At 40.3% G+C, this 18,001-nt stretch overlaps 1 protein-coding gene across 1 annotated transcript in view; it reads right to left on the bottom strand.

The window, feature by feature from the left end:
• The window catches only part of GRIN2B (glutamate ionotropic receptor NMDA type subunit 2B), a 420,579-nt gene that overhangs the window by 107,314 nt on the left and 295,264 nt on the right, over positions 1-18,001 (bottom strand). Inside the window, exon 6 of the mRNA XM_074325986.1 lies at positions 16,838-16,952. Within this exon, the coding sequence (XP_074182087.1) occupies positions 16,838-16,952 (115 nt within the window). The remainder of the gene's footprint in view (positions 1-16,837; positions 16,953-18,001) is intronic.

Genomic DNA, 18,001 nt, shown 5'->3' with positions numbered 1-18,001 from the left:
TTGCCTGAACTAAAAGGGAGTTTAGGGAATTAATGTAACCCTCTTTTTTTTTATATAAATATGGAAACTGAAGCCCAAGGATATTAAGTGACTTGTCCATGGTCACCCCATAGATTGATGACAGAGCCAAGACTTGATAGGCCAAGGGGGACAGATTTGCTGAATTCTTGGATACTAGGACCACACTGAGTATAGAATACTGCTTGAGTTATGCAGCAGTGAGGAGAGGCAGAGCAGAGAAAGAAAGCAAGGAAGGGGATTGGGGACTTCCATGCCAGTAGACTGGTTACAAAGATCCAGTGAAAGCTCAGGCTAGGATTGAAAAAGCAACCCGAAGAGGAAATGGAGCAACAAGACCCACCGGGCAAACAGCTTGCTGTCCTGGAGCGAGTGGTTATTAAATGGTGTCCTGGGGAATTGGGGATGTTCCAAGAATCAGCTCAAAAGGGCCAAATAGCTTTTTCACGTTCTAAAAACGGCTTGAGCTTTCCTTCGTGAAGAAGGGCCCAGGTGCTCATCCATTATTGAGCATGTTTAAAAAGGCATTTAGGAAAGAGCACCAAGAGACAGATTTGCAACCACCGCGTCAGTCCCAGGAGAGCTGCGCTTGCTTAGAAAGGGAGCACGGTTCATGTTCAGCGATATGAGAAGAGCCAGCAAAGGCAGATGTCCTGGCATCCTCCGAAACACCTATTGGCATCTGTTCTCCCCTCCAGCAGTTCACTGGGAAGTGAATGATACAGAGGGCAAATGCCAATGGTGACAGCCCTCCCTACTGTCAACACACTCAGACCAGTGAGCCACAGCCAAGACTTTGCACCTTCTGTCAGGGGGACACATCAGGGAGATGGGTTTCATAACATACATACATATATACATATACAGTTTCTACATAATGGCATAATACATGGCACTCAAAGTTATGTGATAAATAGATGAATATAAATAGCTAATAGATAAGTGGACAGGTATATATTTAATATATTTCATAACATATTTAGTTTTTATATTTTAATGGTATATACTTATGATATACCACTCACAATATATTGTTAAAGGAAAATGTAGATTACAAAACAAAGTGTAGAAGTTTCTCAACTTTATAAAAATACACCTTTATATGTATAAGGCACATTTAAAATAGATAAGAACATGGAGGAAAAAAGACTGGAATGATGGGGACAAAATGTAAACAGAAATCATCTCCGGGTGGTAGAATCTGAAGTGAATTTTATTTTCTTCTTTATGCTATTCTCTACGCTATTAACTTTTCCTTAATAAACAATTACTATACTTTTGGAATCAGATACAAATAACAAACATTATTAAATAAAAGAGGTTTGTTACTCAAGATGGGATGGGATTCCTCCTGTTCTGAAAAAGAGATCCTCAAAACTTTGTGTGCAATACAGTTAAAACCAGGTAAGGCATTTTCCTTTTCTAGGATCTCACATGTAGATATAGTCTTTGAAGTGGCCAATAATTCAGCTAGAGAATAAAATACAGGTGGGGATCGTTGGGAGTCATCTTGGCAGCTGCCTCCCATAGTCATTTTCTTCCCTGTATTATAGCTTGTGCACATTTTCTTAAGAGAGTAGATTTCTTGAGAACAGGGTGTCTTGTTTGCCTTATTTCCTCTTAGAACCTAGCACAGGGTCCTTCATTCAGGAGCCCATCGGTATGTGTTTGTTGAATTGAACTGAAGCTGCCTGATGACAGACATTAATAATTCGAGATACGGAAAACAAAAGTGATGGCTTTAGCTAGTGGGCTTTGAGGTCCTGATTTCACGTGTAAAACAGTAATGCCTATGGGGATCGGAGAAGAAGGGTTCATCTGAGCTCTGCAGAGAAGAAAATGCTATACCCTCATCGCGGTTCTTTGGATACAGGAAGTTTCATTCTGAGATCGAGCATTTCCAACTTCTGCAGTAGGGTGGGGGGATCTAAAATAGCATGTCTCCAGGACAGAAAGAGACCAAGCACTCTCCTTACATCTTTATTTAGCATTTGCACAAAAATAAAGATACAGATGCCATTATTTTCATTATTAACTCTCCTTCCCTTTTAGCCTGAATACTCAGAATCTCGTCTAAGTATGACCCTTCTCCTGCCTGGACAACTCCAACCTCCTCTCTTTTTGACTCTGCTTTTCCCCTTTCTTTCTCTCTGCTTTAGTTTAATCAGACTAGCTTGACTGAAATCATCTTGCTCTCTCGCTCCACTCAGGCTCTGTCACTCCCCTTTAATTGCTCTCAGCTCTCAGCTCTCTGTTCTTAAGGCAAGACATTTGCCTGGCTTCATTTCTAATTTCAGTTTTTCCTATTCCTGAGATCCCTACATCTCTCTTCTTTCATTTGCCCATCACCTTTCCTTCGTTGTCCTGGTCTCCTGGCTGAGTTTCTCCTCTACTGAAGCCTTCCTTTCGTTGCCAGGTAAATGCCCTTGAATCATTCAAATTCCCCTTGGCACCACACGTCTATGGAGCCTTTCCAGGATATTCCTCCAGTAAAGACTAATTTGTTACTTGGCCATGAAAATAAATAAATTAATTAATTAATCAATTCACACCTTTCATATGCCTAAGACTTTTTTTTTTAATTAATGTTTATTGGGGTGACAATTGTTAGTAAAGTTACATAGATTTCAGATGCACAATTCTGTATTACATCATCTATAAATCCCATTGTGTGTTCACCACCCAGAGTCAGTTCTCCTTCCATCACCACATATTTGATCCCTTTTACCCTCATCTACCACCCCCTCCCCGCTTACCCTCTGGTAACCATAAACTATTGGCCTAAGACCTTTTAAGGCATTAAAAGTTTACATTTCTATATTTCATTGTCTGACAAATAGAAAGCCCTCTTGACAGGTAGTGTCTTTTGCTTTCTACCACTCTAAGGTGAATTTGGAGATTCAGTACAATAGAGGACTGATTGCCCTGAGTACTGATGCAGTAAGATAGTACTCAGAATTGTCAGCTGTCCCCTGGAGGCTCCAAGGTGAACTGCAGTGACAAATCAAAAGGCTGTGTCTGCTCCATAAACACCCAATTCCCTATACCTGAAGGTACCCATTTCCAAGGGATACATTTTAAATCGTGAGCAGGGACTGAATCTTCCTGAACTCATCCCTGTTCTGGGAGTTACAAACTCCAATGTCTGTAAGAACCAGGTAGATTATGAATAAAAGGGCTGGGACATCAGGGGGGCTATGTTGAACTGGAGGGCATACATTCCATCCAAAGGTGGCTACCTACCTCCAGTGTTGTTGTCATTCCCCTGATTTTCAGGAAATCCAAAAATGTGGAGTTTTAATGGAATCCTTAATTTTTAAGTGCTAGAACCCAATTTAATCTTAACGATCTCTCTCTTAGGCCACATAGAACCTGTCTGTGATCCAAATGCAGTCTGTGGGCTGCTAGCCTGTGGCCTTTCCTGAACATCCTCACCAGGTGCTTGTGGAGAGGCACATCTTGACCATAGGGTCAGATGGACACAACTGAGGAAGTGAAATAATTGCCACAATTGCTGCCAAAGAATGTCAGGCTCATTTAAAATAGTAGGTTAGGGTATGTCACTTACTAAAGACAGTTTTCATGAAACAGTGATGGTTAATGCTTCTTGAGTCTTTGGGAAAATTAAACATAAATATTGGAATGTTCATAGCCTGGCATGTCAAATTATAAAAATTCATATCCCATTCTCTAAGACTTAGTAGGAATTAAAACAATGGAAGATCAAATATATCTACGTCCCACCATAGCTCAGAAGTGGGTCTGTAGTCTCTACATAAAGTTTATACAGAATACACAGTATCTATATAAAGCTTAAGCAGAAGACCTATGGGCATAATTTGAATTTTTTTTTTACTATAAGTAAGTTGCCATTTAAATTTCTAACAGCAGCCATCAGACAAACTTCTTAGAAATGAAACTGGCAACTTATTTAAAATAATAAAGCTATTTCCAAAGCTCTCGGTGGGGATTTGCTGGTCATATTCAATACTGTTCCCCTGGCACTTAGTAGGGTCTCAGGAGATACTTGCTGAACGAATAAACCCAGACAGTCAGCCTAATATCAGGGAGTTTCGGTAGTAGAGTTGCCGAAGACCACAGATAATTCAGAATCTCCTGGAGTGAGTGGTGCCTTAACTCTGTCTGGCTGGGCTTCTGGCTCTGTCCTCCACTTTATGGAGGGATAAAGATTCTGTTTTATTTCAAAGTTAATGGCTGGAAAATAAAATGAGAACAGAGGACAATGACAGAGTGGCCATCTTAAATATCCATTAAACAGATACTTCTTGTGTAAAGGAAATGTCCGTGATCAACTATCCCTACGTTTTACAGGTTAAAACTCAGATTGCTGGCCCTCATCCCTAGAGCTTCTGGGGTGGGACCTGAGAATTTTGGTTTCAAATAAATCCCCAGGCAATGCTGATGCTGTTGGTCCGGGGACCACACTTTAAGAACCACTGGTGTAAACTGTAAAACACTATGCAGGTGTCAATTGTTACTATTATTCACTCTCCATCATCCCCTTTATATTCAAGCCAGACTATGACATGTCTTTTGACAGAAACCACTTTCCCTTGTAGAAGGAATTCCTTTAATGGTTGTGGGCCAATCTACTCTCTGGCATGATAAGGAAGCCATAAGGGGAGACTGGCAGTTCTTTATTTTTAACCACAAAGTGGTGGTTCATTACAATGAAACAAAACCTGAGGAGACCAAATGGCACAAGGACACATTACAAGGTTTCATAAATTGTTATTATTGCTTAATGTGTGTTTGATTTTTATTTAATGGTTATGGAGAACCCACAATGTGCTAAATCTAAGCAGAGGAGGCTTTTAATTCCCTGATTTCTGGGTGATGGGCCCAAGCACGGCGTGCTGTGCTGTGCCGTGGACTTTCCCATTATTTTCTTATTACAAGACTTAAGTTTTTAAAAATCCCTGTGCTTAAAGTTGTTTAAGAATAAAGGAAGAAAGTTCGCTTATTGCCGATCTATCACTAAGCACATTCAGAATTCTATTTGCTGTTTCCTAGTTCCTTTCTTTTAGTAACTAAAGCCCAAATCCAACCTTGTTTTGTGTGCATGTGTGTGTGTGGTAATTTTTCTCCACTTATTTCTAGAACACAATTTCAATTGTATTATTATTGGTTTAAAATACGTTCAAGTGAACTAACTGAACATTTGCATAGCACTCGCTACCTGCCTGATGTCCTACTAAGAGTTTTACATGAATTAAAGATGTTTTGATCCTTATAGCAACAGTTTGAGGTAAGCGCTATTATTCTTCCTATTTTATAGATGAGGAGATGGAGGCATAGAAAGGCAAGGCAACATCTATTTATACTTCTTCAGATAAATCACTGTGCTAAGCAGAGGTAAGACATAAAGCTTCTTGGCTTTTAAACTATGCCTCAAAGAACAGTTCAATAATCCAAGGTTAAAGGGAGAGCATAAGGCAAGGCATGCAGGCATAAAATTACAAGAGGCGTTGGAGAAGGGTTCGTCGCAATTACACTGGCCTGTGAGCTAAATTCAGGAATGAAGGGGAGGAAGGTGGGAGGCCAGGTCTGCCTTGAATGTTGGGACTTGTGAGCCAGGGTTCGGGGAACATTTGTCCTGTGGAAGCATTTCCCAAATTTCACTTGTTCAAGTAGCACTATAATCATTTTTGCCACATCTGTGTACCATCTACTCTATTTTTGACAACATATGAAATAACCTTTTTTTAAAAATATATATTTATTTAGACATTTTCACATCATTACTCTAAATGGGAGACAAGTGTCACTAGCCAAAGACAGACCATGACTCTAAAAATAACTAGATGGTTATTTAAATAAAAAATATTCATCCCTCTTAAATTAACACATGTACCACAGTGAAATCCACAGTCATACTTGGGAGATCATTGAAATGGCAATTATGAATCACAGAAGATCAGTGTTCTTATTCGTTACGTTTTGCTCCTACTTTCTCTCTCATATATACTGGGGTGTCAAAAAGAAATATGCAAGTGGATACTTTGGTCAACGTTGCTCAAGCAGTAGTTCGCCGTAATCAGAAGTGTCTGGACGCTGACAGTAACCACTCTGAGCACCTCTTGTAATTGCAGAAGTCAAACGTGACTTGTATTCACCTTTTGTTATTGGTATATATTGAGTGTTACAATTTTAATACAGTTTTCCTTTCTTAAAATGTATACATTTTGGCACCCCCATATATATATATATATATATATATATATATACACACACACACACACACATATATATATATATATATACATATACACATATATATGAAAAAATATATATATATTTATCTTAATGAACATTCATCTAGTTTTATATGAGATCCTTGCTTAACTAGTTGAGTTCATAAAATACTTGGTTGATTGTGTTTTATGAAAAACAAAGTGAAAATTTCATGTCACTCTCCTACTAAGATTTAAGGACTATTTTGTAGGTCAGCTATTTTAAATTCCCTCTGGTGTTTCCGTGTTTCTCTGCACCACCATCAGATGTCTGATCAGTGGGATTGGATGGCCACAGTGCCACTGCCATCCATGGTGGCTGTACTTTAGAAGAACTTTTAAGGCAAAAGATAACTCTTCCCTAGAATATCTCCTCTGTTGCAATTGGGACCTAGACAGCTGTTTCTGTGTAGCTATGGCCTTGGTTATTGAGAGGAAGATGTTCTAGCCTCACAGTTTGAGGAAATATGTTCTTGCTCTCAACTGAAAGGAGAGAGAGAGAGAGAGAGAGAGAGAGAGAGAGAGAGAGAGAGAATGGTGAGGAGGTATAGAGATATAGGGATGCAGAAAAGCTTTTTTGTTGTTTTTATCTTTCTTGCTTCTCTCCTTCCTTCCCTTCCTCCTTTCCTTTTTCACTTTTGTTAATCTCAGGAAAATGTTACACTGAAACAACCAGGCACAGTCTGGGCTAACTACTCCCCTTGCCCCATTTCTTATTACTTAGTTTAAAGACTTAAGTGATCGGGCCCACGTGTTTCCGTGGTGAGATCTGAACTCTGGTCTACCAAACTATTCCCTGGGACATTGCTACATGTTCACCTTATCAGTCTATTTGTACTCTCACACTGTGTGTTAAGGCACAAAGTCTCCTGGACTTAAATGGAACTAGATGTAAATGACAACACCCAGTTCCGCCACTCTTTTGCTGTGTGACTTTCAGCAAATCATGGGACCTCTCTGAGCCTCAGTTTACTTTTTTGTACAAATATTTCCCAACCTTTTAATAGGAATCCAAATAGATCGTATATGCTAAAGTTCTTTATAAATCACATTGCTAATGAGGTATTATACAAATGTTAGATGTGCTAGTGCCCAAATCTTGCTAAAATCCCTTAATCCCAGGCTAGACTGTTCTAGAAATTGTATATCTTTCTCAGCTCCTATCAGGAAAATAGAATTTTTTCTCCCACTCTTCTATAAAGAGACTGCTGAAGTGGCTTAAATATCCACCAGAAATTCTACCTGAGAGGTAGTATTCTGTTCCTTTGTCAGCCAGTAAGCTCCCTCCCATGTGGGATGAATGAAGGAAAATGGTACATATTAATACAGGAATAGCCAAAGATGATGATCTTAGAAGATACTTTACACAAACCCTTGAAGTAGAAAAATATAAAAGGATCTAGAGGCGTTTGGTGTAACAGGGAATGCTGTACACCTGGGAAGGACAGCAGCGACGGGTGGGGTTCTTTCCCCTTTATGTCTGTCACTCTCCCTGACCACTACCTTCTACATGGGCCCTTCTCCTCTTTATTTGCCTCCCCGGGATCACACTTTCCCTCTCACCATTTCCCTAGCACAGATTTGTTTTATGTTTAAACCTTCAGAACAGGTAGCTGACAGAACTAAGACCTGAAATGCCCATAGAACCAGCAGTGGGACACCTTTACTGGGTATCAGAGAACACGTGGATCACACGAGGTGGGGGCTCCCAAGCCATCTTAAGGTCTCTCTCTCTCTCTCTCTCTCTCTCTCTCTCTCTCTCTCTCTATATATATATATATATATATATATATATATATATATATATATATATATATCACAATGAACTGAAATGTTCGCCAAATTATGATGAGAACTAATTCTAATAGAGAAAACAATAACATCACCCCAGATAATCTGTATTCTATGGCTATTGTGGGAGATTTGTGCCTATGTTTTTTATTAATAGCTTTAATTCTTAAAGACAACTTGTTTTCTTAATTGGCCAACACTTCCTTTCAAATCTTTGTACTGCAGGTCCGTCAGCAGAGTTAACATGCCATGGTAAGAGCCTCTCTCCCTGTGTACACGAATTACCTTTACCCTGATTCTGGCAAGCTCTCATAAATAGATATTATGGAGACAGAGACGGTGTGTGGCCTAGCACAAATCCATCGTCACTGTAGGAACAACTCCCAGCAGAAAAGCTCCGGGTATTAGGTCATTAGAGGCTTGCTTATGTACGAAGGACATTGAGATATTATAGCTTTAAGGTAAAACTTCAGCTCTCAGATAAAGTCAATACGCGATTAATATATGCAAAAAGTAACTTGTTTGGTGGGACATACATACAGCTGACTGCTAAAAAGCCCAGTCAGTCTTGAGGCACATCGCCTGTGGGCATGTGAGTTAACCAGGTGCTGTCCCCACTGGCGAAAAAGGGGATTGCTCTCTCTTCTTTCTGGGTTATTGTTGCCAAGGGGATAAACATAGCACTAGAAAGGATGTGCACCAAGCATGAGCCCTACTAGTTCCCCGGGAACATGGGCCTGATTTTTACAAGCCTACAACCCTCCAGAAAATGGTCCCAATATGATGAAAGCTGCAGAAAGACACAGACACAGCATGGCTAACCCCATTCCCTGTGTGATGTACTACCAATGATAAGAAATACTGTTATCAGCAAAGTTAGAGGACAGTACACTCAATCAGGTCAAAAAGAGAAAGCCCTCTGTGACTCCTTAAAGACCAGGAATCAAAAGGAGAGCCTTCCACACCAACTGCATATGTGCCCCTGATTATCAGTGAATTATAATATATAACCCAAGCCATTCTCAAATTCAGGGCTGTCATTTTTAATAGGGACATTAGATAACAAGAAGTGTGGTCAAACCTTGTTACCTTGAAAAGCCGTCTTACGGCATCAAAGTTGGACTATCAAAAACTCTGAAATTATTTTCATGAGAACCAGAGTCTCTATTTAATACACGTGTGGATATCTAATCATGAGGGATCAGTTTAAAGAAGCATGATATAGCCTTACAATGGATTATTAGACAGTCATTAAGTTTCATGCTTTTGAAATAAAATAGGAAAATGTCTACAAAATCATAGCAAGAGAAAAAAAGTAGATTTCAAGCTGTTCATATATTATGCTCCCAAGTCTGTTGTATCACATTGTATTGTGTTATAACATACACATATATACACAACATGCACTGAAAACACATCAGTAAGAAAGAGAAAAATTTAAATGCTAATTCTTTGTAGGTGTGTACATAGGTAAATTTTATTTTATCTCTCGTAATGTCTTTAATAAGCATAAATTACCTTTATAATAAGACAATCATAAATACTGTTTTAACCTGTATATAAACACAAGAGTCTTCTAACCTCTACACTATTTTCAATATCACTACTTGGGAAACATTACAACCTAAGAATTATAAAGATAGTTCAGAGGACTCAAGAACCAACCACAGATAACTGTCATGAAATAAAAACTCAATAAAATTTAAACAAGATGGATGAAAGCCATATTTTGGTTGCGGGGTCACTTTCCTCTTTACCATGTTTCCTTAAGCCAAGGTTAAGCCAGCTTTAGTCTCTGAGTTCAATTTTGCCTTTTCTCCCGTCAGCATGTACAGGTTTCAAAAGTAAAGTCAACCAAGATTATCTTCTTATTTTATCCATTTCATTCAGTGGCTGATGACAAGCACATGAAGACAACCAGCCTTTCTGAAATGACAATTCTGAAGTCTATTCCCCCAATACATCCTGCTCTTCTCTTTGAATTACTTTACAAACAGACATGGGAGTAGCAGCTTCACTTTGTGGATTAAGTCTAACAGTGGTGTTGTGAGTTTGGGGGTTCAGGGCACACCTCCTACTCCCAGGGGTTAGCCCATAGCAGTCTCTTTCTGGAATCTCAGAAATGGGTGTAGGCAAAGGGGGTAAGCCATGGCTCTTGGAGCTCAGGGAACAAGAGAAGGGAACACTTGGATGTGAGAGTTCATGATAACCACAACTTGGAAAGACAGCCAAAAACATGTAATCCAGTGGCCCTGTGTGTAAGCCACTGTCATAAATAAAATATATATTAGCAGTCATTACTAAGTAAGCAACATGAAAGACCCACCCACTTATTATTCCTTATCAAATAATAAAATTTAAAATCAACGTAGGTTATAGAAAAGTGTCACAATAAGCACCTCTTTCTCCTTACAATGTACTCCCCACACCCTGACACGAGGAAAACTACAATGCTAACCTGGTGCGTGCAACGCTTGGCTCATGGTAGGTGCTCAGTTATTATAGTGGGAGGACAGGAAAGGGAAGGGAAAAGAGGGGAAGGGAAGGGAAGTGAAGGGAGAACAGAAAACTCTCTCAATGCCATATAGTTCATGCAGTGTTGTTTGGGTAGGACTGTACTTTACAGAGCGATATGAGGACATAGCTGATTTTTAGGACTTCCAAAGTCATCCCCTGGGGTTGTTAACAGTTCTGGTACTCAACACTTCTCTCTATTAAGAAAAAACTTACTCTGGTTTTGTCTAGGAGGAGAAAGTGAACAGCTGATCTCAACACCTGGAACAATAATTCTTCATACATTTAAAAAGAGTAAGTCATCACCACATTACCTTTTCGTCTTCCCCTCAACAACCCCAATTCCCGCAGCCTTTCTCCATGAAACCTGTTTTCTAATCCCTTAATCCAATGATGCATATTAGTACTCAGTAAAAAGTCAGCAAAAATAGCATGTCAAACGGTGGTATCAGGAGATCCAGAACAAAAGCCCCTGACGTGAGGAGCTTCTGTCTCACGTCCTCAGACACCCCGTATAGAGTTTGGAAAGGGCATGGATATTCTCTGGCCTCTCCCCTGAGCCTGGGAGGTGGAGCATGCCTTGTACAAGTGAGTTTGGGCCATCACCAAATATTTACCAGCCTCTTCAGGAAAGTCTCGCATTGTGCTGGGCATAGACATACAGTGGAAAACCAAACAGACGTGGTTCCTATGTTCATGAGCCGTCTGTCAGTTTGTATAATACTTGAGTGAGTCTGTGTGTGTGTGTGTGTGTGTGTGTGTGTGTGTGTGTTTACGGGCATGTAGGCACATGGGAGGGGATGGACAGACTGTTTTGTCAGTCAAACATCTTTTAAGTGGAATATGCCATAGCAGTGATCAACTTGCATTGTATTATCACCAAATGGATCATTCTGGAACATGATTGTTCTAGTCCTTAGGTGCTAGTATCCCGTATCATCCATACCTGAGGTTCATACTGTCTCCTAGATATTGCAAGCCTAAAATTATAACGGGTTTGGGGAGCTCAAGGAATGACCCAAACAAACTGAGAATGTTTTAATCTACAGAAAGAAGGGCATGTTCTGGAAGATGGAGGCAGAGAAGAGGGAGTGGGCTTATAAAACACACCTCTTGTCTCTATGGGGAAAAGACAAGCAGAACTGCAAGCCATACATATCCCCCTGTAATTCTGACCCGGACAGTCCCTTTAAGGCCTGTTTACATCGTACAGCCTGAAAATGCACCATCATCATTTCTTGAAGTCGTTACTCAGACACACCCCCACTGCATTTCATTTTTATTATCCCCATTTTAGGAACGATTAAATGGAAGCAGAGAGCAGTAGCAATGAAGCAAATCATGAGAGGCTCTGATAAAGACAGAAGTCTGAACGCTTGTTGGAACTGCTTCTCTGCACCAGACTATTTTTAATGCAAGTTTTATGCAGCTGTCCCCCACTTACAAATGAACCCACTGTGCACACAATTCTTTTTCACCATTCCCTACCCTTTCCAACTCATTATGCTATGCAAGTGTATGCGTGTGTGTGTGTGTGTGTGTGTGTGTGTGTGTGTGTGTGTGTATTCCTTTTTAAATGTTCTTCTCCACATTACCAAATACCAGAGAGATGTACTTGGACTTCTGTGAATATAATTCTGATCCAGAGATCTCTTTGCTCTTCTAGCTACACATACACCCCATGCCTGTTTAGTGGATAATTATATAGGATCCCATTAAAAGTTAATAAAAGCAGTTACTAATTGTTTTTTAAAAAGGAAGCTGAAGAAATATATACATTTGTATATACTTGGAGTATTTTCAGAGAAAATACATAAGACATTGGGAATAATAATTGCTCTGGGGAGGGGCTTGGAGAAACCAAGGGTCATAGATGATAAGAGGATATTCTTTTCACCATTTGACTCTTGTTGGGTATCATTTGATTTTTTTTACCATGTGCACATATTATCTTAAAAAATTACACAAGAAGGGTAGGGACAACCAATTGACATTTGCTGAATACTGGCAATGTGTCAGTTGCTATTAACTGGTGCTTTACTAGAAATCTCCTTTCATCTTTATAAAAGCCAAACATAAAACCCTATTTTACAAAATGGAGATAGACCCAGGTAATATGAGTCACTGAGTTTACACAGCTGATAAACAGCAACCTGGGTAATTGATCTCAACTCTTTCTGATTTCCAAAATTATGCTCAGTCCCATGGACTATGTGGCCTTGACTTTAAGTGTTTTGAAAGGAACCACATTTATGAGACAGTAGCTTTGAGACTAGTTTTTAAAAACCCGAAGGAATATTGTGAAATTCCATCACAGGGTTCGCCTCAACAACTTCATGAATCTTCCTGGGGCTTCCTGTTGAAACTGTTCAGGCATGCCTCCCCAGAAACAAGCGTCCCTGAAGCTCGCCCTGTGCCCTTTGCTGGCACTCAGAGCATTCACTGCAAAGGTGGGAAAGGTACCTGCTTTCATACAGCCTTCAGTAAACCACTCTGTCTAAAGGGGGAATTTTCAAGTACAGGTGAAATGGCTGGTCAATATTCTAACGCTCCTAAGCATACAGATTCTTCATTTATTCAACAATGATCTTTTGAGTGTTCACTCCTCTTAAGTGTAAGGATTGTAGAGGTGAATGAGGTCCTTGCTCCCATGAAGCATCTGTCCTGGTGTGAAGAGACAATCAACAAACAAACAAGCAGGCAAATAAGTGATACATCAGATAATAAGTATATTGGAGAAAATTAAAATCAACCGTTGTGACAGAGTGACGGGGTGGCTACTGTAGCTTGAGTCATTAAGGAAGGCCGTCGGAAGAGACGATATATATCTAAATGACAAGAATGACAAATATGCCTGGGGAGCTACTGTCCTTAAAAACGAACTCTGGTTCCTTCTATATGCTCCAGCTCTCCCCCAATTTTCATTCCAAGCTTCTATTTATTTACAATGTGAGTTTGCAAACCCAGAAGTTAGAGCTGGAGAGGACCCTAGAAATCTTCTTAATCTCATGCCATGCTTTTAAGACATGAGGAAAAAAAGATCCAGTGAAGCGAAAAGAGGTCACACAGCTAGTTAGGAGCATGACGAGAAGCTAAGAGTCCAGTCTCTTAGCCCGTGTTTCTTCCACAAATCCAGATTCCTTTCCTGCTTATCTCCCCAGTATCCATCTCTGCACTGTAGAATCCTTACCCTGGTGCCTGCCTGCCTGGAGTCCACAGACACTAAATCTCCCCTGGACCACAGGGGACCTTCTGAAGTAGTATTAGGAAGTCTGAGGATGCAGAAAGGTCCTGGGGACCAGGGTAACAGTGGAACAAAAGGTACAACTTCCCGCCGTGTAGTTTCTCCACATCCCAGACATGCCCTGGAGCTGTGCCTGGCTCCTGACACCCCTTTCTGCCCACAAGTGAGTCCTAACAAGGACTTCCAAGCTTGGGAGCTGTGTAGTTCTGGGAACTCTGTAAACACAAAAGATTTTTTGTCAGCAGTGTTCCCTGATTTAACCAAATTGACGTGAAAACGTTCTATTCCATAACTCCAACCATTCCCAAAATGCTTTACAAAAAGATAAAGAACAGAATTTCTTTAAATAACGAATTCCCTTAGTACACTTAAAGCATGATCCATGAAAAATCAACCTACATAAGATTTTATCTCTCCTTCCACCAAAAAACAAAAAACAGCAACAAAAACAACAACAAAAACCAAAACTCAGCTATTATGTCAAGGGCAATAGCATAAACTTGGATTCTTAACGATAGATTTTAGACTCTTGCAATGTAATGATTCTCATTCATTCAGCACATAATTATCGAACTGCTCTATGTAACACACTCTTCCAGGGTGCTGTGAGGATACAACGATAAACGACACAGCCTCTGTCCCTGGAAGCATGTGTACACACAACTCTAACGCAGGCAGATGTGATGAATTCTACAACAGAGGTATGGACAAAAGCTACAGGGGACAAGGGAGTGAGAGATTAAGTCTCAAAAATCAGGGAAGGAGACAGCAATATTTTAATTGGGTATCAAAGGATGGTTATGATTTGTATAATTGCACAATTCTTCCCAAGAAAAGGAGACATCATGACATTGCTGTACAGGGAGCAACACACACTCTCAGAACAGAGAGGAGTCCAATGCAGCTTGTTAGTGAGACGGGAAACAACGAGGAAGAGAAGACAGGCATTGGAAGGCAGACCAGCGCCTTGGATGCAAGAATAGATGAAGTTTGAACTGAATCCATAAACCACAGAAGCTTTGAGCAGGCTTTGGGCAGAGAAAGAACATAAGTAGAATCGTGCCTAAGGACACCTACAGCCATGCCCAGGACTGACCGGAATGGACAAGGGTGGGCATCGAGGACGGGGAGGCACATCACATTGTCCTTCGATCAAATAAAAAGAAAGGAATACATTCAACAGCTAGAGTAAAGGCAGAATTGATAAGGAGGAAGGGATACCAATTCCAGGAAGGAGGGTCTAGTTTTGTAAAGGGTTGGGCACCACAGGTCTCAGAGTCCAGCCTAAGGAAGAGAACTCAGTACAAGTGACAGCAAGTGGTGTCTCTTTAAGAAACGATGGTTTGCGATACCCCATACTTGAGACAATAATCACGAGTTTATTGCACAAAAGCTACCCCAGCTGGATGACTTCTGAGCCATGCATGAAGCCTCAGTTATTAATAAATCCTCTTCTGGAGATACAGAGAAGTGCCTGTTGTACAGGAGGGTCCCAGCACACTTCTTAAATCATCTTGTCTCTACAGCAGCAGTGAGAAGCAGCTTGATTGGGGTGAAGAGCAGGAGCCCAGGGAACAACCATTTTTGAACAAATGACAACTCAGAGGAGGGAGGGCAACTTTAATCAAGAATACCAGGAATAATGTAAGCCTTATAGCTGTTCTTCGATATGAGGAACAAGACACACTGAGATCTTTCAGTTTGAAGGATAAGGTCCTAGGTTCCACTACCTGAGTCACACAGGCCCAGTTTCACCAGTGAGCAGTCATACAACTACCTTTCCAGGGTTCTCTGTGACAACACTGAATTTCAAGTTTATCTCTGGCCTCTTTTCCTGGCTACTTTCTCTAGAAATACGTAACATGGTTTCCATTCTAGTCAGAGCCCTGACGTCTTAAAGCCTGTTCTCAGCCAACTAGCCTGTGGAGTTTATAGAAATTGCCTTAAATCAGTGTTTCCCAATGTGTTTCCCAGAATATGAATTTCAGGCACAAAGGGGTGCTGTGATAAAACAATTTTGGGGAAATGCCAAATTAAATAAAATGAAAGATGTTTTTTGCTATAAGACATCTCTGAACTTTCAAATGCTAATATGTTCTGAGAATCTCCCAGAGTGAGAAACAGTAGGTAGCATCTCCCAAACTTATTTATTTGCAAAACCATTTCTCAGCAAAGCATCTCAAGGGACAAATGCCCTGCAGGACATACTCCGAGAAATACCAGTGATGACATTACTCTCAGAAACATTTGTATTTAACTAGGGATCGGGAATAGTAATAAAAGCTAATACCTATTGAGTGCTTACTACGTGCCAGGCACCTTTCTAAGTCCTCTACATATATTATTATATTTAATCCTCATAAAAACCCTATGATATTGGTACTATTATTATTATTATTCCCATTTTACAGATGAGGAAGTAGAGGCGCGAAGAGTTAAGAGTACTGTCCAAGTTCCTAAGTAGACACGTTAGTGTGTAGAGGAGCCAGGAATTAAACCTCGGCAGCCTGCCATCTACAGAAATTAATTTCTAACGGTAGAATTTCAGACACTGTGATCAGCTGGCATTGGGAGAGATACTGAGAAGAGCCTTGCATGGCAAGCCTCTCAACACAGTACATCCATACCTCGCTGCTCATAAGTTAGGTTTCACAGGCCTCCCCAGTATACTGTGTAGGACGTGACTTCTAAATTGTACCACTGATTCGCTTTCTTCACCAAATTGTGTTATGCTGTATATGAATTACTCTTCCATTAAAACAAAGTCATGATTCAGACAGCACCATAATCAATAAAAATAGCAATATATAAAGAAAATAACCACTTGATTAACCAACATAGCAAGAAAATGGAGATACAAATTTGAGAAATGATTTCTCCTATGTTGTCAAAATATTGATCTCTTGTTCCCCAGCTCAGATACCCAAACCAAGGGACTGTTTTCATTTAATGTGCCGCAAAATTTTACATCCCTGCCCCTCTAGTTTACTGGAGAATTGCCAAAGACATGTCCTACCCTCTCCCACTTCCTCTCCTTGTTCAGAAGGATTATCACCAGTTTCGGGTGCATCTGGTAGCCATCTTCACTGAAGGACAGATTTCTCCCCTCAAAAGTGACATTGATCAAATACCTGTAAAGATAAAATAAAAGGAAGGTTAAAAGTATGAAGAAAGTATGCCGGGAAGAAGATAGCTAGGAAGAGAGAGAGAAAGGTGGATGGAGATATACACGTAGATAAATATACAAATACTATGTGAAACTTGGTACCTCTTGAGCTCCCATTTGATTATGCAATAGAGTCATCAAGTTTTCACCTATTAGGAAAAATATGAGAAGATAATACAATCATTTAAAATAAGGGCTCTGAGTGTGAGTTGAGTCTATAGCTATGACTCTGAGCAAATTACTTAGACTTTTGAACATCACTTTTTTTCCCTAGCTACAAGAAAATAATGTAATAGAGAAACCTACTTTATTAGGTTTGTAGGCTTAAATGAGGCCTGGTGCATAGTAAACCCTCATTAAGTGTTAACAATTATTATTCAAAAAAAGGAGGTGGTTTAAAGGGCGGAGGTGGTAGAGACAAGAAAAGAAAATGGAAGTGTACCAAGACAATTTTCTGCTAAGAAAGGTGGCCTATTGGAGCTTATGGTCTCTCCCCATCCCAGAGATAGGCACATGTTTTTGAATTCTTGCTAAGATCCTGCCCAACCCATAATTCTGAGTTCTGAGCTGAGTCCAGCAGTCAGGGATCTGGTTCCATAAGCTGCATCTGGGAACCAGGGCTATTGTACTTTGTATAGTGCACAGAAAATACTGGGGCACAGGGGGAACAAAGAAGAGGCATTTCACAGAGCGCTCTTGGTACAGGCACATAAATTAGCAGAAACTCTGGTACTAACTAGAGTTAGATAAATGAAATCGTCTTCCTCCTCAACACCTGCACCCCCAGCTCACACCGTTCCCTTGCTGGCTGCTCTGATCTGATGAAGAGAGTTCCCTCGCTGGGAATTCCCACAGGCATGCTCATTACAACTGCGTTAGTGCAACTGTGCTGATAGTAATTAATGTCCCTTTATCATCATGGCCCATGGAATCAATAATGATTAGCTCTGTGTCCACAAGACATGCGACTCTGGAGCCCTAGGCCTGATGCTGCTGTGAGATGTGTCTCTGCCA

The sequence above is a fragment of the Rhinolophus sinicus genome, linkage group LG02 (assembly GCF_036562045.2).
Source record: "Rhinolophus sinicus isolate RSC01 linkage group LG02, ASM3656204v1, whole genome shotgun sequence".
Classification (NCBI taxonomy): domain Eukaryota; kingdom Metazoa; phylum Chordata; class Mammalia; order Chiroptera; family Rhinolophidae; genus Rhinolophus; species Rhinolophus sinicus.
Note: the sequence above shows the minus strand (reverse complement) of the source record. Positions and strands in the feature narration are given on the sequence as shown.